Source organism: Cheilinus undulatus, linkage group 12, assembly GCF_018320785.1.
Source record: "Cheilinus undulatus linkage group 12, ASM1832078v1, whole genome shotgun sequence".
Taxonomy (NCBI): Eukaryota; Metazoa; Chordata; class Actinopteri; order Labriformes; family Labridae; genus Cheilinus; species Cheilinus undulatus.
Genome location: NC_054876.1, coordinates 17,940,981 through 17,964,846, shown reverse-complemented (window position 1 = coordinate 17,964,846; position 23,866 = coordinate 17,940,981). Strand labels below are relative to the sequence as shown.

General features: G+C 38.7%; 1 protein-coding gene across 2 annotated transcripts in view; it reads left to right on the top strand.

Annotated features, from left to right (window-relative positions):
• srrm3 (serine/arginine repetitive matrix 3) overlaps window positions 1-14,539 on the top strand; it is a 182,730-nt gene extending 168,191 nt beyond the window's left edge. Inside the window, exons 14-16 of one of the 2 annotated variants that reach the window (XR_005992699.1) lie at window positions 2,386-2,511; window positions 7,676-7,782; window positions 10,823-10,953. Coding sequence is in view for 1 of the 2 variants with exons in the window: in XM_041802223.1 (XP_041658157.1) it covers window positions 2,386-2,511; window positions 10,823-11,090 (394 nt within the window). In the remaining variant the exon portion in view is untranslated. Of the gene's footprint in view, window positions 1-2,385; window positions 2,512-7,675; window positions 7,783-10,822 lie in introns of both variants that reach the window. The other variant, XM_041802223.1, reaches the window with a different exon arrangement.
• The last annotated feature ends 9,327 nt before the right edge of the window (window positions 14,540-23,866 follow it).

Below are 23,866 nucleotides of genomic sequence, written 5' to 3'. Positions count from 1 at the left end.
TTTAAAATAATTTCAGATTTAAAAATTGACTAGTGTGTGGCCGGCCTAAGCCATCAGCTTAATAAGATAAATATGTGATGGCAACATAAAGTACTAATCAAATACATCTATCAAGTTTATCAACTTTCACCCTTAACATTAAATTCCTTATGTCATTACTGCGTTCCAAAAACTGTATGTGCTTAAGATCAGAGAGGAACATTTTTAGCTGTATCACCATATGCATGTTATTACCACACACTTAGAACACATCTATGTTGAAGTGTTAATTTCGGCAGCTGTTTTTAATTTTAGTCTTAGTTTTAGTCTTTAAATGAAATGCATTTTAGTTGTAGTTACATTTTAGTCATTCCTATCCTTTTTAGTTTTAGTCTAGTTTTAGTAGAGAATACAGCCAAGGCTTCCTTTATGTAAAAGGTTAATATGTCAGACTTCTCAGTCAAATTAGAATGTGATAGATAAACATTTCACTGACCATTATTGCTGTCACTTTTGTGTATTTAATATCTATAAAATAAATTTCAAATTAGGCACACACCGATATGGAAAATCTCTCCTTGTACTACCTGTCGCTAAGCAGTTTGTTCAGGTCTACTTAATTTATGAGGGTCGGCTAATAATTAAAACTGAGAGAAGCATTAAATAATCATGCCTCTAGTACAAATTGACTTCTTTGGTGCAATCTGTTTAGTGTAGGCCTACTTATTCTTAATGAGAAGGTAATGTGTTGTCAAATTGTTTTTGACTCCTGGATTAATCATTAACTTTCAGTTTTGAATCATAAGTAATCTCATGTTTAATTGTATGTTTAGAGTTCAGTTATTCCAAAACACTCCATATTGACAGTGAAGCAGTTCTTGCCACTGTCTTGATTTATGAGTCAAATGAATACAAATTGAAGTGTTGTATGATGTTAACGCTAAGTATTCCTTAAATGAGTGCTGCACTGCTCCACCAGTGTGATCTGAAACTATGACTGAAGCCACAAGTGCACTGCAGTTTTCAGAGTACCTGCGTACCTGCAGACCTTCTGCTGAATATTAAGCTGCCAGTTGTTGAGAATATATAATTATTTAGCAGCTAGTTGTGTTTGCTGGCAGCACTGTTTTTGTGTTTCAGAGAGAGCTAGCATGAGCTTTTGTCGCTGTTTGTAGCTAGATGAAATGTGAAAACAAGACAATATGCCTTTACCCTCCACATGTGAGGACAAAAAAAGGAAATTCCATTGACATGTACCATGGTCTGTCTTGACTTTACTCGTACAGTGCGAGCATTCAGGTCATGCACAACCATCAGACCTTATAGTGTGAGCACATAAATTGTGTGCAATGGTTGTGCGTCATAAAGGATTGAGTCATGTATTGTGAGCTGACTTTCCACAACAGAAAGTTAAAGAACTGTATGGAAATCACACAGTATATGCCTGGCTTTAGAGGAAGGGGAGTTTCAGAGTGTTTATTCTGTTAAATACAGTGTTCAACACTGTTAAACATTAAGAAATGCACAGGAGTGCATGTACAAAATGACCCACTGAAGTCCAGTGAACCCCAGTAAGGCCGGCAACACACTGCAGGATTTTAAGCCAGATTTTAGGCAAGATTTGACCCCCCGACAATTGTGGGGCTGTATACCGACTGGAGCCTCTTCGCAGACGATTATTTGTCTGAGTAGTCTGCATGTGTGTGGTGTCAACACGATCAATTTACTTCTCCAAATCGCGTCGTAGCCTCCCAGACGCTGAATCGTAAATATCAAACATTTTTGGGCCTAGGTCTGACAGAATTACACTTTTCAGCAGTTCCACCTCAGGTGCTTTTTCTGAGCAAGTAATTCAGTTAAAGTTAATAAAGTGAAGAGTGTTACGCTACAGGGGCTTTACTTCCTTTAGATAAAAACCTGATTTTGAAAGAAAACGAGGTAGATCCTTGTGTTGAAAACCGTGGCATTTTCTTAACTACAGGAAAAACAACAGACACAAAAGTAAAAAAAAAGAAAAAGCTAAAGGAGCTAGAAAAAGGTAGATGACTTTTGACTTGTCGACTCAACTGTCTGCAGGGTTTTTTTTAATGAAATGACACATTCAGACACACAAGATTGTCCTTATTTCCCTTCACTGGGAGAGCTGTAGACCTTATAGTAAGTATTATCCAGCTGCTGCCTCTCGATAGTAGCTTAACTATAATGCAGATAGCAAGTGTTTATTGACATTTTGAAAATCTGAATGTCTGAAATTTGAAACAACAAATATATCCCAGACCCTGCAACAGGTAGAAAAACAGCTGTTAACTGGTTGCTGGAAGCTCACAGCCACCTGGTTGTAATTCCAGTCATCTTATGTGCTCTGCTACTGCTTTTCTGATGTTTTTTGTGTGCGTGTTCACACAGAGAGAGGGACAGTGCCAACCGCTCCGACACTGACAGCAGAGCTCGCCGCCGCTCACGCAGCTACTCACCCATTCGCAAAAGAAGAAGAGATTCCCCCAGCTTCATGGAGGCTCGCAGGATCACCAGGTAACACATCTGTCCAACATTTTAACACCCTCCTGGTACTGGACTTTCATTTAGATGCGCATGTGATTTTATTATATGGACTCTCCTCCACAGCCTCCTGTGACACAGTTTGTCTTCTGGATTTTATTTCAGCTTTTACATGTCCGGTATTAAAAGCACTTAAACATGACACACTTTAATGGATGTTATGCTCTGCTGTAATTTCACAGCATGGCACTCAGACTGGAGCAGAAGTCGTTTCTTTATTGCTGCAAATTACAGAGACGGCATGCAGGAGGAATAAAACGTGTTCTGCTCAGACTCAAGATTGAATGTTTGAAGAACCAAATTCACATCTAATGAATTCTGAATATGAAACAGAAATTAAAGACTGCAGGCACAAATCAATGAGGGCAGATAAAAAGGTGCGGCTTTGGTAAGTTAAGGCTGGTTGAAGAAACACTATGGAGTCTGATAATCTCCAACCACACATACAACTCCCTGTCCTGATTCATACTTTTATATTACATGTATATTATACATGTAAAATATGGCCAATTATATGGAATATGATAATGAAACTGATTGGTGATTATTTGGACCCTGTAGCAGTGGAAACAGTACAATATTACATTTTTTTGTAAACTGCATCTCTTTTAATTTAGCAATCTAATAAATAAAGCTCTTGGAAAAATGAAGGCACCCTTCACTGTTTTCCATAAATCAGCATGTCTGCCTGCACCTAAGTAATTTTATTAAACACAGTTATGCCTCATTTTACTCAGAGAGATGCTGATTTGATAATCACTTTTAAAGCTATTTAAAGCCATTTAAACAGAGCTGCTTTACTTTAAACTCGAAGAATGGCATTATCTAACAGCAATGATGATCTAAACACAAGTTAGAACTTTATGTCCTGAAGAAAATTATTTTGTGAGGTAGCTCCAAGGGTAAAGTACAATAAAAAGTAACGCCTAATTTCAACTGGTGTGTAGTAGGGGTGTGATGAGATCAAAACGTCACAAAATTTCTCGTTGAGATGAAAATCATCTTGTGAGATCAATATTGCCCAGACAACAGGAGCAGCAACCCTCCAGACTGAAAGTTATAAAAGATCACAAAGATGCCCTGGACTCTTAAAATTGTTGGTTTGCCAGCTAATGAAGAAACGGAGCTGATCCGTGATTCAGTCACCGCTCCAACACCACTACCCCCCCACCCCCATTCAGCATGCGCTACTCAGGGCCGTACATGAACCGCAAATGCATAATAAGTTCATCGTAACGATGTCAAATGATTGAATGCTGCTGCTGCTAGGAACCTGTGCAGTCTCTGTGAGTCTGTTTATGCGTTTATCAATCAGAAGCTTAAAATGTGTAGCGCAAAGGACCGTTGTATACTGAAGAGGTAAACTTAGCCAAACAAACTCAGTCTGAACACCATAAGGTCCACTGATAGCTCCAAAAAGCAAAGTTCTAGCTCCAGTTAATAGGGGTGTAAATCACCAGTTTTGTCCCGGTACAATAAGATATGGGTATTTTGGACAACGATACAGTATTTTTTCGAAATCACAAAATCTGCCATGATGCCATTCCAATTCGATTCGATATGGGGCCCAGGATCAATATCAGGCAATTTTATGCAAAAATTTTACACAGTTACAGAAAAAAAGGATTTCTGCAATTAAATTATAATCAAAAAAGTTCGATGGCACGCACATCCCATGAGGTTGAGAACTGGGTGCTGGACCAAAAGAGTGAGTCACATAAAACAGGTAGATGAGTCTGCACACCAGAAGCTGCTCCAAGGGCTATTTAATCAAGATTATCACCACATGTGACGTTTCGGGCCTAATGGGTCTGATGAAGGGCTTAGGCCTGAAACGTCACATGTGGTGATAATCTTGATTAAATAGCCCTTGGAGCAGCTTCTGGTGTGCGGACTCATTTACCTGTTTTATGCAATTAAATTATAGACAGGTCTCTGATTCAGTGTAAATTAGGAACACAACTATGAACTTTTGTGTTTTATAACATGTTGATTTAAAACAGCAAACATTTTCAGTGCCAAATGTTTTTATTTCCTCAAATCCTCTCATCACTCTAAAGCACCAATATGGACTTTTTCTGCAACCCTTTATAATAATGATCAAAATGTTTGGCCTGTGTTCCCATTTTAGATTTTTTCTTAAACCTATTTACACACATGTGGACTTCAACATACATTTCTGCTCTATATCAGCCCTGCATACTTTCCACAGGGGCCTATTAATGTGGCAGATAGTTCATTTTTGCAGTTTATTCACCTTATGAGATTTAAATGAGGTAAAATATAGGGCATATGATGTTATAGTGATGAATTTTTTTTGTTTGTTTATTGCAACCTTGATTTTACTAAATGGAGAGTTTAGACTGGAGCAAAACTTTGTTATAAAAGACGCTCTTGTGACAAGCTGCTTCATAACAAGAGCGTGGGGGAGGGGGGTATGAAGAGAGCAGCTGTTCTGCTTTAACCAGGTTAAGTTTGGACAGTTTATATTTTCATTATTAATCTCACGTGAGATAGCAAAATGAAATCAGTGTATCAAAGGAGAAATGCAACAGCGGACTTATCCCTTTCTGTGTATCTGCGATCTGCTGCAAACAGCAGTCGCACTAACTTAGCCATAACGAGTGGATAAGCGTCTCGTCACACCCCTAGTGTCTAGAGATCCTAAAAATGCTTCCTAGTGCCTAATGCAATGAAATGCATTTCTTTACGGATGCAAAAAACTTGATAGAAACTACCTGAGGCCATGTAAGACAGGCTAACTTTGATTTTTTGCTATTTAGTTGTTTGGAGTATGTGTTTGGAGGAATACAGGGACAAAACTTGGACTAAGACTGTATGGCAACAAAGAAGTGAAGATGATGGCCGACGAGGTCTGTTGTTTTGTTAAATATTTTATTAATTCAGCATATCTATGGCTGAGTCATATGCATGCTCTCTAGCATTCTATGTTAGCCAACCTGTTTTTAGCTATTCATGCATTCTAACTTTTCACTAAAACGTAAATAAATACACATTAAACCATAAAGACCACCTTAATGCACTTGAAATCAGAATCACACAGTCTGACTGTAGGCAATTTGTTATCTAACTATGGTTTAGCAGGAAAGCATGACTCAGATTCACAGTGTGCCAGCTGGAGTTCCCGAGATGAGGAAGCCAACAGAACCACGTCATCTGCAAAAAGCACAGATAAAATTCTGGGGTCACTAATCTGAAAACCCTCCTCCCCTGGCTGTGCCTTGGGATCCATGAAAATCACAAACAGAATTGATGATATGGGGCAGCCCTAGCAGAGATCAACACACACCAGATATGTATACGACTTTATGCCAAGAATGCAGACACAACTCTCACTTTGGTTATACAAGGACCTGATGGCTTATAGCAGCAACGCTGGTACACCATATTCCACAGTACCCCCCGCATGACTCCCTGCGGTACACAATGGTAGGCCCCCTCAAATTCAGCCAGAGTCTTTTTTGAGCACCCTTGAATAAACCTTCCCCAGGAGGCTTAGTGGTGTGATAACCTGACAATTGGAGCAAACCCTTTGGTCCTCCTTTTTGAAAATTGGGAATCACCACCCAGGTCTGCTACTCCATAGGTACCAGACTTTAGCACAACACAGAAGATATGTGTCAGCTACAACAGCCCTACCATGTCCAGGGCCTTCAGCATCTCAGGGAGAATCTCATCTATGTTTAGCCCCTTGCTGCCTTGATCGCTGAGGAGAAGTTAAATTCCACTGCAGGAATTTGCACCTGATTCTTGAAGAGTCTGAAAGCTCACACTGATTGAGTCGACTGATGTTATGCCCAAAACTTGCCCCTGTATAATCAAGAAACAGAATCCATCCTCTTGACACTCTGCACCTGGGTTTACACTCTGATTGTGCAGCGTCTAGATAGCCGTCAAGGACACACCCCAAATTATTTCACATCACAAGCTTTAGACAATACACTTATGCAATCAAAACAGGGCCCTGATTCTTTTTTTATCCAGTGAGTTATCATTTTCTATAGATAAAAACCCTACATGATGACATTTTATTTGGAGATTGGGAGTAAAATGTTTTATACTACAAAGCAAAAAAAGGTGTTTTATTCAAACAAAAACTTTGAAATTGTACGAGAACCAAACATATTTTAACAGACAGTGGTTTTCCTCATTTGTTGCAGAGCTGTGCATTCAAACTTTTCTTGACAGACTTGATGGATATCACCTTCATTACAAAGAGCATCATTATTTTTTATTGTCTTAATTTTGATTGGTCCTCAGGCAAAACAACTCGAAGTTTTAGAACTCAACAAACAACAGATGAGATGGTTTGATGTTGTTTTTATCCCTGGAAGATGCAGAGGTATTATTTAGTCCTGATTAATGCCTGTAGTCTGCTGGATATAATTATGATGTTGAATTTATTATATTTTATTGACAGATGTTTCTATCTAATTATATCATTCAGGATAGACTAATTAAAGAAACACCTCTCTGTACAGCTTTGACTTTTAACAGCATCAAAACCTGCAGCCTGTTGCAATAAGGTGAGGTTTAATAAATGTTTCTTAAACAAAAATCACATAATACAAACCATGACAGGCGTATTCACTGCGGGACGGTTGTCTGAGAGTGCATAACTTTAACTACAGGTACCTAATAAACTAGATATCAGCTCAATGCATAAACATGTTCACTTTTCAAAAGCAAAGGGAAAATGTGATTAATCTTAATGGACCTTTTTAGTCTTCTTTGTTTATTTGTGCTCTCTCTGTTGTTTATGTTCCATTAAATGTGAATTAATGAATGAATATGCATCAATGAATTGCTTAGTAATTGTTTTACTTCTTGCACACAAAGCAGATGTTTGTTTTATTATGCTCTGCTGATGAAAATATGTTAGCATTATTGTTGACATGTCATTAAGTCCTTAAGTGTTTCATGAAATGACAGTTTTATCCTTTGCTTTATACACTTGTTTAATGCCTGAGGCTCTAGAAGCGAGGAGAAGTTGGTGTTTTGTTGTAAAAAATTGAAGAGAGAAGTATTTCTGTGGTTTAACAGCCATCCCCATGCCTCCTCTCGGTGTAAACAGACATGGATGAAATGTGTGTCATCTTTCACTCCACCTTTAAAGGTCCTGATGCTGAGACAACAGGAAGCTGCTGAACTCATCTGCTGCAGGCTAGTTACCGTGGTAACAGTGAGTCTCCTGAAGCTGGGCCGAACAGCAAACCATCAGAGGTCTCCTGAGTAAACCTGCCCTGATCATGTTTTTATTTTTTTATCTATCCTCTCTTTGCTTCTTTCCCTCTTTTCTCTAAATTCACACTAAGAGACTCACACCACCTCTGAAGCTGCTCCTCACTGTGGATTTACACTAACGCTGTAGCTCACTAACGTTGTAACACACCAGTGCAGAGATTAAAATGCCATCAAGGTCTCTTAAAGCACATAGCTCTTTATAGCTCAACCTATTTGGATTCCCAAGGCAGATATGAAAGACAAAAGCAGAGGCTGAATAATCTTCAAAGACAAGCTGAAGCACACCTTGTAGCAGCAGGGATACCTTGATAGCATTTATCGCTCTCCGCACTGTCGACTGTTGATTTTTCTGGGTGTCAGCCTCCTCTGAGAAGAAGAGCTTTCTATTTTTCCAGCTAACAGCTAATTACCTTACAGGGAACATTTCCAGGGTGACTATTAACCAGGCAATCTGAGCTTCATCTAAAACTAACACATGCATTTCTCTGCTACAAAGTGTGTGTGTGCAGGCAGAGAGTGGCTGTGTGTGGGTGAACAGCTTGGACTTTTTTTTAACCTAAATAACTGCTCTCTTTCAGACAATGTACTGCATTCAAACAGCAAAAACTTGTCACAATACACTCATTAATGTCTGAGCAATGCTGTATTTATGTGCTCTTCCTGAGATGTTCCTCCCAACTCCTGTGTTAACAAACTTCAGTATGTTTAAGTAAGATAAGCTACATTTACTGCTTATTTAATAATAATTAATCAAACTGCCCTTGTCCCAGTATACAAGCACCTGTGGGAGAATCTATTTATTGACCTAGGAGGGGATATTTTGGACTTGATTGTATGAACATGGTTAGCAAGCAGCCAACCATTTGTAAGTCAAACAACACAAAAATGAACAATTTTACAGCTCTGCACATTTCTTACCTGCTTTAAACTTTACATTTGGTAACCAAAAAAAAAAACAAGTAATGATGCACATTACTTCCCTAGGTTGTAGTGATATCCAGGCAGTCAACAACACAGCTTCTGCTATGCATAGCATTTACGCTGTTTCACTTATGGATCAAAGCCTGGCACAGAGGCTGTGAAACATATTCACCACGCCTAGTCCACTTTGGCTCTGACTGAAGTGTATGCTTGCAGTAGTAAACTGATCTCCACCTGCGTTATCTAGATGTGTTAGTCTGACCTCCAGAAATTCAGCTATGGTGCAATTTCAGTCAGGCTAATGTGTTTACATGCATTTTAAAAGTCCAGTTTTAGTCAGACTTACACAATAGTTAGACTTTTCTAACTGCATGTAAATTTGTTGAAGTAACTAATGATAGCATCCCAATTAAACTAAACAAAAAACAGAATGTTTCTTCTTCTGCTGCCTGCTAAGTTCAGCCCATCAAATGAAACGGCAAATATGATGCCAGCTCTAGTCGCTGTAATTGTCTGCTCAAATTGTTTCAGACTCAAAGGTGAAAAAATCTGACAGAGATCAATAAATAACATCTCAAAATATCTAAAAAATTATCTGTGTGCTGCTCTGCTGTTGCACACTGAGTGCCACTAGGTAATTGAGAAGAAGCTCCTTTGTACTAAGTGGCTGGTGTTAGCTAAGATCAAACTTACCCTGATTGGTTGTTTGATTCGGATCAGGTTATTCAATAAATACATAAATAAATGGGACCAACAATGTAATTTAATTTTTTCCCCCAATATTGCAATTTAATGTGGTAAAAAATAATTCTATAGTGGGTACAGTGCATTTAGAAAGTATTCAGACCCCCTGCACTTTTTTATTTTTATTCTTTTTTGCAAATTCAGAATATATAAAAAGAGTAGATGTACACTTATTTAGTGAAACTTCTCAATTCAATTTTTATCTGAAAATACTAGTACAGGCAGTTTAAATATACCAGTTTATAGCTGCTAACTAAATTCTTGCTGTTGTAGATGTTGCCTAAAAACAATGTACCTGCAAAACTAAATTAAACTACAACATTTCTAAAGAAATAATGGAGCAGATGGTGATCTTGCTTTGCTGAAGCTATACTGAGACACTCAAATTTCCAGGGAATGGAGAAGCACAGTCACAGGAATACACAAACCTTAGACCGCCTTAGACAGCTAAAAAATGCTCCAAATTCACCTCTCAAATGTGCTCTTTTTTAGATCATATTTAACTGTTACTGGTAAAATCTGGATAGATTCTGAACCAGGACAGTGTGATGAAGGCATTGATGTGGTTTTCAGTGCTAAAATGTGAGCAAATAAACATTTTAGAGGTGCTCCAAAGTGGTTTTCTCAAGAAGTTTCAGGTCGCAATTAAAATTGGAACAGATGGCACACCTGTTTCTTTAGAAAGTCTTTCTGTAAACAAGTTTAAAAAAAAAACAACATGAGAGCTGACACAGAAAGTTTCCTTTGTTTTGTCTTAAAACCATGTCTGTGGGGTGAGAACTGAGGGCTGCAAGCTGTACAAAGTATTTGACGAGTCATGATGGACATCTGACATTTGGTGACTAAGGGGGCATCTGGTATCCTTCTTTACACCATAAACGGATGAGCTATACAACATTTTAGGATGTTTCAAACCCTTTCTCCACTCTAGTGATGGCGTCACTAATTTTCGTCATGAACATTCAGCACACTCATTGTATAACCTAGAAAAAGTTCAAGATATTTACGAAACAAGAACAGGAACTAAGCTGGCAACAAAGATTCCCCTTTGGGCCAGTAAAGTCCTAAATCTGACCCACTTTAACATCAAAATAGAAGTGCTGTAGTGAAAAAGAACTGTATATAAAGCCCCAACTGGCGGGGATTTTTTCGCCATTTTGCAAAATGGCAAAAGCATTACCATTTTCTTTCCGGCTGTTTCACACTAAGAGAGCTGTCATGTAAATTTTGCCCTTTCAGTACATCTAATTTTCCATTAATTCCAACACCACTAAAAAGCAGGACATGATTCAAACTGACAATTATCAATGATGACTCTGTTAACACTGTTCTCCCACTGTGTCTTCTTCCTTAGTGCTAGGAAGCGGCCGATCCCATACTACCGTCCCAGTCCCTCCTCGTCCAGCTCCGACAGCAGCCCGTCGCGGTCCAGCCGCAGCCAGAGCCGCAGCTACAGCAGCTACAGCCGCAGCAGGAGCCGCAGCCACAGCAGGAGCCGCAGTCGGAGCCGGAGCTGGAGTCGGAGCCGCAGCCAGAGCCGGAGCTGGAGCCGCAGCAGGAGTCGATCACGCAGCCACCACAGCTACTACAGCCGCAGCAGCTACGGCAGCCCCAGATTCTGACAGAAAGAGACGGTACGGAGGAGAAATAGAATCAACAAGAGGAGAGGTCCTGTTTAATTTTACAATGACGACCCAGGACACTTTATCCCTCTCTAATGCCGAGCCTGGATCAAACAAGAGAGTCGTTTTTATATGGCACATTCAGATTGGCTGTCACTGTTTATTTCTATCTTCACGTATCCAAGGTATTAAAGGAAATGTCAAAAATTGGTTTGTTAGAGCCCAGAGAACAAATCTTGCTGTATGTTAGCACTTTTCTTTCTCTTCCTCCACAAAGCAACCAAAAATAAATCAATTAAAACTATATATACTATATAAATATATAAATATATACTAAAAATAGGAGCTGAGTAGGAAGGGACAGGTGACACGTTGACGGCTTACTTTACATTTCAAAGACTTTTCCTCTTCCCTCATCATAAACTCATCTCCCCAAAGACTTCCATTTCATCTCGGCACAGCGATCAACAAACCGGAGAACAAAAGAGAAGTCAGAGGATGAAACTGGAAGGAAAAAAGGAACTTTTTTATGATGTATAGGTTTGTGTGTATAGATGTAAACTTTCTTTAAGTTCTGGCTTTGTAAACTATGCACTGTATATTCCATGTAGTATGAGGAGGCTTGTTTAGCATGATGCATCAGGAGAGACTTGCTGCTCGAAAAAGGAGAGTCACCTGGCCGACATGAAGGGTGCCAGGGTGCATCAGTGCTCCCCTCTGACATGCTCAGTGTGCTGACTGCCTGCAGACAGAGCTGAATGAGAAGGGGGCTAAAAAACTATGTATTATGTATTTTTACTCTCTTCCTTCCCTGTTTAAATGATTATGTTGATTCTGCTAATCCTGACACGTGTGAGAGTGAATGAGTGTACCTCCTCTGCAATGACAGTGAGGTTGTCATGTTTGCGTGCTGCTCTGTTGCTGGTACTGTACAGGAAAACCGTCTGCAAAAAGCCTCCATGCACACTTACACTGCTATTTATTATCCTAATCTATTTATTAGTTTATTTATTTATTGGGTTATTTATTATTTTATTTATTTATTTATCATGTAAAGCAGTTTGTGCTTTGAAGATGAGATTGCTGCAAATGTATTCCCACTTGAAAATGAAGCATACATGTCCATGTTTTACACAGATCTGTGTCTTAATGTGGAGAAGGCTTAATATCGCCATCAGGGTGACTGTGCACGACTGTGTGATGAAGATGCTCTGATTGCAGCCAGTGGAACGAGGCTTCGCCCACGTTTACTCCCACAACAGCCATTACAGCTCCAGTTTTAACTGTTGTTTTTTATGCAGACTGTTGTGTCTCTGCCTGCATGAGGGAGTAAAGAATCAGGATGAAATAGAACTAAAATATCATTGCGTGTGGAGAGGAGAGTCTGATCACAAACTCTCAAACACACAGCCTCGTATAATGGGTCAGCAGGTGTGAGCTTACTTTGTGTCTTTATTATAAAAATCATGTACTACAACCAACTATGTTTCAGTAGACACATGTCAAAATGCTCTCAAATCCCCAAATGTTGACTTAGAATGCTTACATTGAATTAACCATGACCACTCCTGTGTTATACAGATGCGTTAGTTAAGTTCTTATATTACCTCAAATAACTGTGACAGTTTGCTAAGCTAGAAACATCCTTCATTTTTTTAGGGACGCACAGATGCATTAGTTCAACAGCTGTATCTGCCCTTTAGACAAACATCTGCCATCAGCAAATAATGTAGTCGTAAACATATATCTCAGTTGCCAGTGTTAATCTGCTGTGCAGCAGCAGTTTAATGCTGGCATCTAGCGCACCTAACTTCAGATTCAGAGAAGAGATTTGTTACTGGGCAGAGATGTGATCTGTTGGACAAACTCTGATCTTCTTTCATGGTCAAAGATGAGAGAAAATGCTGTCATTGTAGGAGTGTGACACCAAAAAAAGTATCTGCCAGATTTTTCCAATCAGTGCATCTTTTTTTGTTTTTTGTTTTTTTTAAGCTGTAAGAATATTTGTATTGTCATGGCTGCAACCACAAAATACATGGCATCTCACTTTTTTCAAATGAAACACTTGATGTTGCAGCAAAGACTCTCACATATGGAAGCATGAACTGCTTCAAGCTGCTGTTCTGTTGCTGTGTCTTTCCAAAGTAATGGACCATCATTATTCTTAACTATGGCACTCTGTTGCCCAAGTCTCTTTTGTAACTCGTAACGCCACCCCCCAATCTCCCACTCACAGTAACAGTGGGCCCAACTAGACATTTTCAAGACATGCCTCAAGTAACCCCAGAATGCTTTGCATGTAGCTCAGTGTCAACAAGAAGGCTACTGTTAACCATTTTTCCCCCTCATTATGTGAAACTCATCCATGAAACTAAACTAAAGCAGCTGTGTCCTGTTCAGTAAATACACCTCATAGAGAGCAGTTTTTATTGATTAGAGTCCTCAATTAAAACAAGAAGTAATTATTTTGATTTGGGCCCCCTGACGGCAGAAATTACATGATGTGCATTAAAATTAAAAGCTGTTGAAACTCAAGAGTGGAGCAGAATCTCAATCAAAATCAGGTTTATATCGCTGCTTCCAAGCAATCTTAAAACAGTTAAGAGAAGGTTAAAATGAAAAGTAAGAGGTAAAGACTAAACATTGCACACCATCACACAGAGGCAACCATCAATTACCCTGTGCTACAGGATGTAAGAAAAGTCTGTAGTCTAGACTGGCGGATCACTAAAGTAACATGAGCATCAACAATGGCAGCATTTCAGAATTAAAAGCAAAATTTAGTAAATCAAAAATATGCAAATAGAGGATTTTCATCGACATCAATCATTTTAATCTCTTATTAATTTAACTTTGAACAAAAGTGATTAGCTATGATTTTTTAGTTTCTTTTTTTATAGTAAGCTGCATAAGGTTTTACGTTTTAAAGCTCCTGTGCATCCTGCTGTCTTTCAACACGGAAATATTCTACTCATGAGAGTCTTAGCTATGAAAAATGTCAGTCAAGGCTGTTTTGGCAGAATGTAGCTAATGACATTATCTGCAGCTTTGGATCATAGTATTTAATATCACCATTTAGAGATAACCAACGTTATCCCTGATGCCTTCCTTTTTAAACACATAAACAGACAACAGTATAAATCTGAGTCTCTTTCATAACCTTCTAAAGACTCCTCACTGTTTTTACTGTTATTTTATAATAAAGACACAAAGGTAAGCTCACACTCAGAACGTAAAACTGGCGGAACAATCAGGGATCACCTTTAGTCTTCCTTTCCATCAGTCCAGTCTCATGTCACACATACATTGTTTCATTCCCAGTGTAACCAGATTAAACTCAGCTATGATACTCTGCAAACCTGTTTATTTATTCCAGTATAGCATCGCCCCTTTGGTTCTACAGTCATTCTTTGTAGTGTACGACTTATTATACCTGACAATAAACTGAATCTAATGGGGAAATAATACAACTCTTTGTCCTTATTTTAGAAGCAGTGATGTGTCACTGGTGTACTGCAGGATTTTCCCTAGAGAGGGCACTATTGGGAATGTTTAAGTACCTGAAACTCATAACTGAGAGCCTGACTCTTTTAAATGAGCTCCATCTCTGTTAAACTCTTATATCCTGTCTGTCAGATCAGGGATCAGGTGAGATCTGTCTGAAGGACAGTGCACAAGTCTTCTGCTGTGTTATGAAAATATAGAATGAAAAGTTATGTGTTTAAATATTAATTAACAATAACCAAAGTAAATAAATTGTTAATGAACTAAGATTATCTGATAGTAAAACATCCTTAAAAGTACAGTACATTTAACAAAGATAGGTCCTTCACAAACTGACAGTATTCTCTTTGATTTACACTGTGCACTGTCTGGTTTTTCCTGCTATTTCCCCTTCTTCTGTCTATGCAGTCTAAACAGCTAATGTGTTTGAACGTGAGTAGAAGAATCATTTAAAGTGAGTTGTGTTGCTTCCTTTTAACCTCAATGAAAGTAAAGAAAGCCTTGTGTTTAACTGGTTAATGAGGTCACTGCTTAAGAGAGACTAGCACAAATTAGAGAAAATCTGATCAAAGAAACCATAAAGAGCCACATGTTCTAGTGTTTTTGGGCTGATCAAACACTTTTTAAAGATGCTGTAACAGCATAAGCATCTTTGAGCATTAGAAAGGTGTAAAAGGATCCAAGCAGGGTACACACTATAAGATAATCGTGCCTGTTTTGGGACACACTCCCCTATTCCAACCTCATCATTGGATGTTACTAAAGATTACATAGACTGATTTTCCTGTGGGATATGAGATGAATATAAAGATGTATTTTGCTTCCTGATCTGCTTGGAAACTATCAGAGCCTCTCTGACTTGAAATCCAATCAAGAAGCAAGCTGACCAAACAAGCATGTTTTCAAGTTGTTGGAAGCAGACAGAGTACATGGAAAGAACTTAAATATGCAAACTCCAAACAAAGTTCCTGTCCAATTGGGGATTTGAACCATAAACTTTATTTCTGTGAGGCAACAGTGTAAAATACCACACTACTGTACAGCCCAAATACAGAGCGGTGGATGCACAAAAGCTACGCTTTAATAAGAATGATCATAGTCCAGCTTTGCTTGGAGGGTATTGTTTAAAGAGGCAACAATGGAACAGAGTGGTGTATGCCCTTATCCCAGCGTTTTCGGAGCAACAAATCACAATAAGCACATTTTCCAAAATCAGCAATATTTATCATTTTCAGCTTATGATGTCTTTGTACTATTTCTAATTAAATAAGGGGATTAAATGTTTTATAAATCATTAAATCCTGTTTTCTTTCAATTTTACACTGCGTCCCTTTTTGTTTTTTGTAATTGCTGATGTAAGTCATTTCCATTTATTCAGTTTGTTTCTTCTTAGTGTCAGGGTCACAGGGTTTTAGAGCTGTTTCTAAAAGCAGAACATGTCACATACATGACACTGAGAGGGTAGTAACATAGAACAATGAGCCACATAAGCGCACAGCCTCTCTGACAGTATGCAGGCTGGCAGGAGCTCTGAGAAAAGCACCACTTATTAATCCTCTCCTGGTGACATAAATCACACGACAGCTGGCAGGAAACGTCACTGACACTGATCTGATAACAGCCAGTAATGAAGCTAAAGCTGAGCATGGTGGGTTATGAAGCTGAGACCACAACAATTCATCTCATCAGCTCCACAGCACAAACCTCCTGCAGAGTTGTTATTTCAGTGACCAGAGGAGGAACATTTTGTAGCAGCAGGTGTGGTGTTAGAACTGCTGAACTGTTGATTTCAGGAGGAACAAGTGACTTTAAAACTCCAAGTTATCAAAGCTCAATAGTCTCCATCAGTGGAAAAGCTCTTAGCTGGCTAGTTTACCCCCTTGTTTCCCACAGAATGAGCTTTTGTTGTGATGGTAGCGGATAGGAGTTGGTTTTCAGTTCAACTTAAGAGAGCACAAAGAGCCTGTGGACCTTAAAACAGACAGCATGATCATGGCCTTGTACCAGAGCACAGATGTCATATCTGCTAACAGCAGAAGCATAGAAATAAAACACTAAAAAGGACAAGTATCTTCAGTGTTTTTCCTCTTATTTGTCCAAAATTTACATGAACAAAATCATTGAATAGGCTGAAAGTTTATGTTCTTCATTAAAAACAAAAAAATCTTAAATAATTTAAAGCAACATAACTTTCCCAACATAAAATACCACATTTAAAGTTAATCTAGCGGTGCTTTAATAGTTTTTCTTTGCCCTTTTTTTAGACACGGGTGCACACACCAGCCTGCAGCTACAAAGAAGCCAGTTAAGCCATCTCTGTACTGTTTCATCTATTGACTGAGGCAAATGGAAGGAAGAGGATGGTGATGAATGAAGCTAATAAGTGAAAAAGAGTGACCAAACAAGAAGCCTGAAGAGAGTAGATAGTAAACAGGCTTTTAAACTTCAGCTTCACAACAACAGAGGGCTACCAAGCTGGCTATGTGAGTAATATGTGAGTAATATGCACAATAAACCACATGCAAACAGTTTGCAGACAACAGGCCGTAGAAACTGTCATAATTTGTTAAAAAAAAAAAAAAAAAAGTGGTATTATTGCAAAGGGTGACCTGATTGATCCAAAGCCACATATGATCTCCACAAAGAATTTAATAAAAGTACATGATTGTAAGTATCTGTATTAATGGTGGGAGTGAAATGACTATGACTAGTTGAAGGTAAAGTCAGATATAACTTTAAAAATAAAAACATGGGTTTTGATAAGAAACTTGAATAAATACAGTTGTTATCTGTATGCGAGCCTCACGTCACCAAGTCCAATGCCAGGAGATAGATGGAGTGGTGTAAACCAGTTGTTCTCAAGTGGTGGATCAGGACCTAGAAGTAGGTCGCGGAGCTCTTTCAAGTGGGTCGTGATTGAGGTCCTGGAAAAATGGAAGCCCAAAGGAGACACACATCCATACTTAGTTCTCTTTTGATAACAAGTACATATAAGTATTTTTCTTATGGTTTGGACTTCTTCAGTTGTTTTATTTGGAAATGAAAAGCTGGTTTTCCCAAGGTAATGAAGGAATTCTTCAAGAAAGTAAAAACATTTTCATAATGTTTCAGTAAAAGGCAGTTTCCATCAAGGTCCATCAACATACAAACAGCAACATTTTCCATTAAATTAATGTAAGCAGTTGAAAAAAAAATGTGGGTTATGCTTTCTCATAAAGAGGCGGTGGTGGGTCCTGATACCTGACCAGTTGGCCCACACAGAGCCCTGACCTCAACCCCATCAAGCACCTTTGGAATGAGCTGGAACAGTAATTGCAAGTTAGGCCTTCTTGTTCAACATCAGTGCCGGACCTCATAAATGCTCTGCAGAATGAATGGGCACATATTCCCACAGAAACTCCAAAATCTTATGGAAAGCCTTTCAAGAAGAGTGGAGGCTGTTATAGCTGCTAAAGGGGGTCCAACTATATCATTACAGTCCCTGTTGGTGTAATGGTCAGGCGGCTGGATACTTTTGTCCATCTAGAGTAAATGTATCATTTACATAACTGTTTAATATTTTGAGATTTTTTTTGCCTTTTATTTACTATACTATTTAGCCAGCTGAATACACATATTTTTAGTCTATTAGTAATAGTGGTCATTAATTCCCATGAATCAACACATATAATGAATGTCACTGTTATCAGTATACCCTTGCACTCATGGGAGGTCTTAGTGCATTACAAAGCTCATTACACAGACAGGCCACTAAACCAGCTGTTATTTTAAAACAGCAAACATGATCTGTATGCTATCATCATAGTTGTTATGCGATCAGCTGCAGGAAACGTGATCAGGGCATCCCTAATTATCGCTGCACCTGGTCACTCATCACGGTTCTTTAGCCTTGCAATGTCATTGCCAGCTTCACACCCTCTATGTGTGAATAAAAGTTCATCATCTAAGGGGGGGGGGGGGGGGGGGGGGCACAACTGCACTGTGTTTTACCACAGTACAGCTGTAGAGAGCATGGGTTGGTGCCAAAGTAAAAACCAAAAAACCTACATAATGTTGCCACCAAGCAATCAAGAACCCATCTACAATATGCCTAAAGGGAATGAATGCAAATGTCTTGGTATTATTTAGTAAGAATTTAATGACTGCCACTCATGGCTTTCTTTCGGGTTTGTATAATCTCCCACTTGTGTCTTGCAAGTTACTTGCAATCAACAGGAACTAACACAATTCGACAAAATAATAAAACCATGACATAGATTTTTGTCACATCTGTCCTCATGGGAAAACAAAAAAAAAAAAAAAACTTATTTTAGATGTTTGTTGAGTAAAGGTGAACTGATCATTTCTGATGTAATTCATGTAGTTGAGAAATCAAATTGGCTGGCTTTCTTGACGCAGGGCCAAGTAGATTTGTGGCTCAAACTGAAACCTATAATGGACTGTCGGTTGTACTTCTATGTAGATATTTGTTTGTAGAGACAATAGATCAACATTTCAATGCTGTAGATTGGAGTTGGTATGTCATGAGCTTAGATAACTTTCCACTGTTTCTCCTTCATACACCAAAGCTGACATGTGATTGGTTTATGTGGCTAACAAATGTTCAATAAACAGAAACACACTATACTGAAAATCCAGATTGCTGTGTGCCAATTCTACTTTTTTATTTAGAACCTTTAAATTGGATTAGTTATGGTAAAAACTGAGCAGCTAGCAGTATCTACCGATCACCTAAAGCTACAACATTTAAAGAAATCACAATTCCAAAAAAGTTGGGAAATTGTGTAAAATCTTTCCAACCATTTTTCAATTGAATACAACAAAAAAGCTATGGAGAGTTCAAATTGATACACTGCTTTTGCTGTCAATATACATTCATCATGTATTTAATGCTTGCAACAAGTTTTAAAAAAGTTGGGATAGAGATGACAAAAGACTGGGAAAGTTATGGGGGAAAAACTGTTTATACAGAATAACATAAAAATTGCAAGTTGTACCATGAAACTTTGTCAGCAGTGTAAATATGTCTATGTATGTTACTGGATCCGAGAGAATCAAGTTTGCAAATGAAAAATTTCAATTTTGACTAATTATTTTTGCAATTTTAGCAGACATATCCTATAAAAAAATAATGCAGTTGAAGTCCAAAAACCTCAAGTAGGCCAAAGCACCACATTTTGACATGACCTCTTTCAACTTTCATGCCACTAGAGGGTTATTAAGACAAAATAAGAGAGATTTTAGAAAAATATATCCAGGTGAAATCCTCTCTTGTGCCTTTTGGGCATATTTTGCCACTATCTCTGCCATTTGAAAAATCTCAGGTATCAAACTTTACTCATATACCATTATAGGTGGTCACTGCATCATGAAATTCTTTCTTTCCCCTCAAATCACCCAGACCTCTATATCGTTCCCTTTCAAAGAAAGTCTTACAAAAGAACTAAAGTTTGACACCAAGAAGAGCAGATTTATTTTCAATGGCACAAAAAAACAACACAAAATACAGTGCAGAAAACTAAAATGAACTGTTGAAACAAATGTAAACTGTACAAACGTGACTAGAATTTTCAGCAGAGGCTGGCCTTTCAAATGAGACCATGTTTGTGTCTGTAGTACCAGGCACCATCCCATAGGGGGCGGGATTGTCTGGCTACGTAGCACTATGGCCACTTAGATAGGTGGTCATCAATTTGAGTCCTTTTGAGTTGGATGTGGTGTAGGCAAAAATGGTTTGTTTGGGCTTGTAGCTGAGCTTCTTGTGTTTAATTTGATGTGTAACATGACTATTTTTGTGCAAAAATAGAGTGCACAGAGCAAGTTTGTTTGGATCAAGGTGAGCAGGACCAAATTTGGTCCAGCTAGGGCTTAAGAGGTTAAGTAAGAAATCCTAGATGCTTTGACCTCATTTTAATATAGACTGCAGCCTGAAGTTTTACAAACACTTTGAACAAACACAGAGCGATCACTGAAGTGACAGTCAGTGCAAACTCCTGTTTTTGTGTGTAGAGCTCCACCGTTTCAGGTAAGATTGGTGCCCCTACAGAGGGGTGCAAAAAAAGTGGGACCATATGGGTCATTTTTTTGGGGACACTTTCTAACTACTGATATACGGAAATGTATTAAAAAAAAAAAATAAGGGTACCGAACCGAACTTGGTGGAAACTAGAACATTCCACAGGTGAGTGGGCTCAGTTTTACAGGTGATAGGAGATCACTGTTCAGTCCCTGGAGGTGTCACGAGACTAATCGGATGAAACACCAACAAAGAGGGTTCCCATTTTACAACCCTGGTTAAGTGTTGACTTCTTGCTGCCCGTCTGTCAACAGTTGACTTGTGGGGGCAGACAGTATGGATTTAACCGGTTTTAGGGACTTCTCTGCTGAGCGCTTACCCTTTCTGTAGAGCACACGGGTATAAAAGATGCACTGAAAGGCTCAGTCACAATCGACAATGGCGTGAGATTCTACCTGTTATGAAAGACTGTGTTAAAGAAACAGTCCAACAGCTCATAACATTTTTTTTGAATGAGCAACAGCAGGGAATTAAAAAATGTCACCTTCTACAGCCAATAATATCATCAAAAGATTCAGAGAATCTGAAGAAACCTCTACATGTGAGGGGCAAGGCCGAAAACCAGCACTGAATGCTCGTAACCTTTGACCCCTCAGGCAGCACTACATTAAAAACCAGCATCATTCTGAGATGATTATTATTATGTCAGTCCTGGATCATGAACCATCATCATATAACACAGTATGTTGCTGCATCCTTAATGTAAGTTAAGAATCTTCCATGAATATATGTAAAAAATAAAATAAAATTGTCAAAGTTGTGAAAGCCATATGAACAACACCAACAGCTGCTGCTGACTTCTCTGGGTCTGCTCATCAAAGATGATAACCAAAAGTGTAAAAGTGTTTTGTGGTCTGACAGGTCCACATTTCCAATTTGTTTAGAAAATAATTGCTGCCAAGACCCCTGGGTTCAAGAAGAAAATGACCACCCAGATTACCATCAATGCAAAGCTTAAAAGCTAGCATCTGTGTTGGTGTGGGGGCGTATTAGTGCCCGTGGCATGGGTAACTTGCACATCTGTGAAGGCCCCTTCACAGTACCTGAGAGGTACATACAGGTCATAAGGACAATGTCTTTTCAGGGATGTCCCTGCTTATTTCAGCAAGACAATACCAAACCACATTCTGCATGGCTTCTTGTGAAAGGGTACCAGTACTAGATTGGCTTGCATGCAGTCTGCTGTTTAAATGTAAGGTGCATTATAAAGCATAACAACAGAAACCCTGCACTGTTGAGCAACTTAATATGCACATCAAGCAAGAATGGGAAAGAATTCAGTTATTAGTAATTCAACAATCAGTATCTTCACTCCCCAGATGCTGACAGTGTTGTTAGAAGAAACTGTGATTAAACACAGAGGTTAACATACTCCTGTCTCAACTTTTAAAAACATGCTGCAGGCAAATTCAGAATGTGTGTATATTTTAAAAAATATAAATAATAAATAATATAATTATAATACAGCTATCTATAATCTATGATACTGTTTTGAAGTTTTAACATTAAATATCTTGTCTTCCTCTATATTCAATTTATTAAACAATGCATTCAAGAAAGCATTCAGACCCCCTTCACTTAAAAAAAATGTTGCAGACAAATGCTACAGTTGAAAAAAAATCAGTCTTAAATGTACACTAAGTACCTCATCATGACACAGATCGATTTATTTTCTTTTTTGCAAATTAATTAAAAATATTAAAATGAATATCACAGTTGCATAGCTATTCAGACCCTTTAAAAAAAACACTTGAAATTTAGCTCAGGTTCCTCCCATTTCTTTTGATCTAACTGAGATGTTTCTGCAACATTATTGGCCACCTGTGGTAAACTGAGTGGACATGATTTGGAAAGGCACACACGTCTTTATCTAAGGTATCACAGCTGGCAATGCATATCAGAGCAAAACCCAAGCCATGAAGTCAAAGGAACTGCCTGCGCAGATCAGAGGCAGTATTGTTGCAACGCACAGATCTGGGGAAGACTTTTCTGCTACACTGAAGGTTTCCAAGTGCACAGCGGCCTCCATAATTCTCAAATGGAAGAACCTTGGCATAACCAAGCTTTTTCAAGAGCTGGTCACCTGGCCAAACTGACGAATCAGGGAGAGAAAGGCCTTAGTCAGAGAGGTAAATAAGAACCTGATGGTCACTCTGACTGAGCTCCAGAGTTTCTGTGAGAAGAGGGTACACAGGTCTGCAGCTGCTGCCCTCCACTGATCTGGACTTCTCGTAGAGTGGCTACGCAAACCTCTACTTGGTGCTAAAAACTTGAAAGCCATTTTGGAGTCCTCAAAAAACCTCCAAATACAAGCCAGTTTGACCAGGCAACCACCTCTTGGAAGAATCCTAGTTGTACCAAGCTTCTTCCGTTTGAGAATGATGGAGACCGCTGTATTCTTGGGAACTTTCAGTGCGACAGGAATTTTCTTAAAGTCTTTCCCAGATCTGTGCCTTGCAACAATCCTGTCTTAGAGCTGTGCAGGCAGCTTTTTTGACCTTTCTGATATGCATTGTCAGCTGTGAGGGCTTCCACTGAGAGGTGTGTGCCTCTCCAGATGGACTCCATCCTGAGGAGGAACCTTAGTGAAATTTAAGTGCTTTTGCAAAGGGTCTGAATACCTATATCAATGTGATATTTTAGTTTTTATATTTTCAGTTAATTAGAATAAAAATAAAAATTGTTCTCACTTTGTCATGATGGGATACTGAGCGTAGATTCATGAGAATACACCAGCTGTAGCGTCAGGCGGCAACAAAGGAATACTGAAAAAAAGAGAAGGGGGTCTGAATACTTTCCAAATGCACTGTATGTTGATTGGGATTTGCAAATCACAGCATTGTTTTTAATCACAATTTACACGATGTTGGGGTTTCTAATTTTGAAAAATGTTAGCGTTACCAAGGTTTAAAAGAGTGACATACATTAATCCAACCAGTGTACAGCTGATTTAGAGGAACGGTCAAAAATACCTAAACCTTGTTTTCTTTATGTCTTTATGTTTGTTTTAATTCAGAGTCTAGCTGGAAACTTTCTTTTGGAGCCAGCTTCAAGTGGTCATTGAGGAGGGCTTTATGTCATATCACCAACATGGAGGCAGCTGCTTGGTTTGAGGGTGTGCGTGCATTGTTCCATCTCATGCATGTTCCATCTCATACATGTTACAATCTATCATCACTGTGTACTTAATACTGGG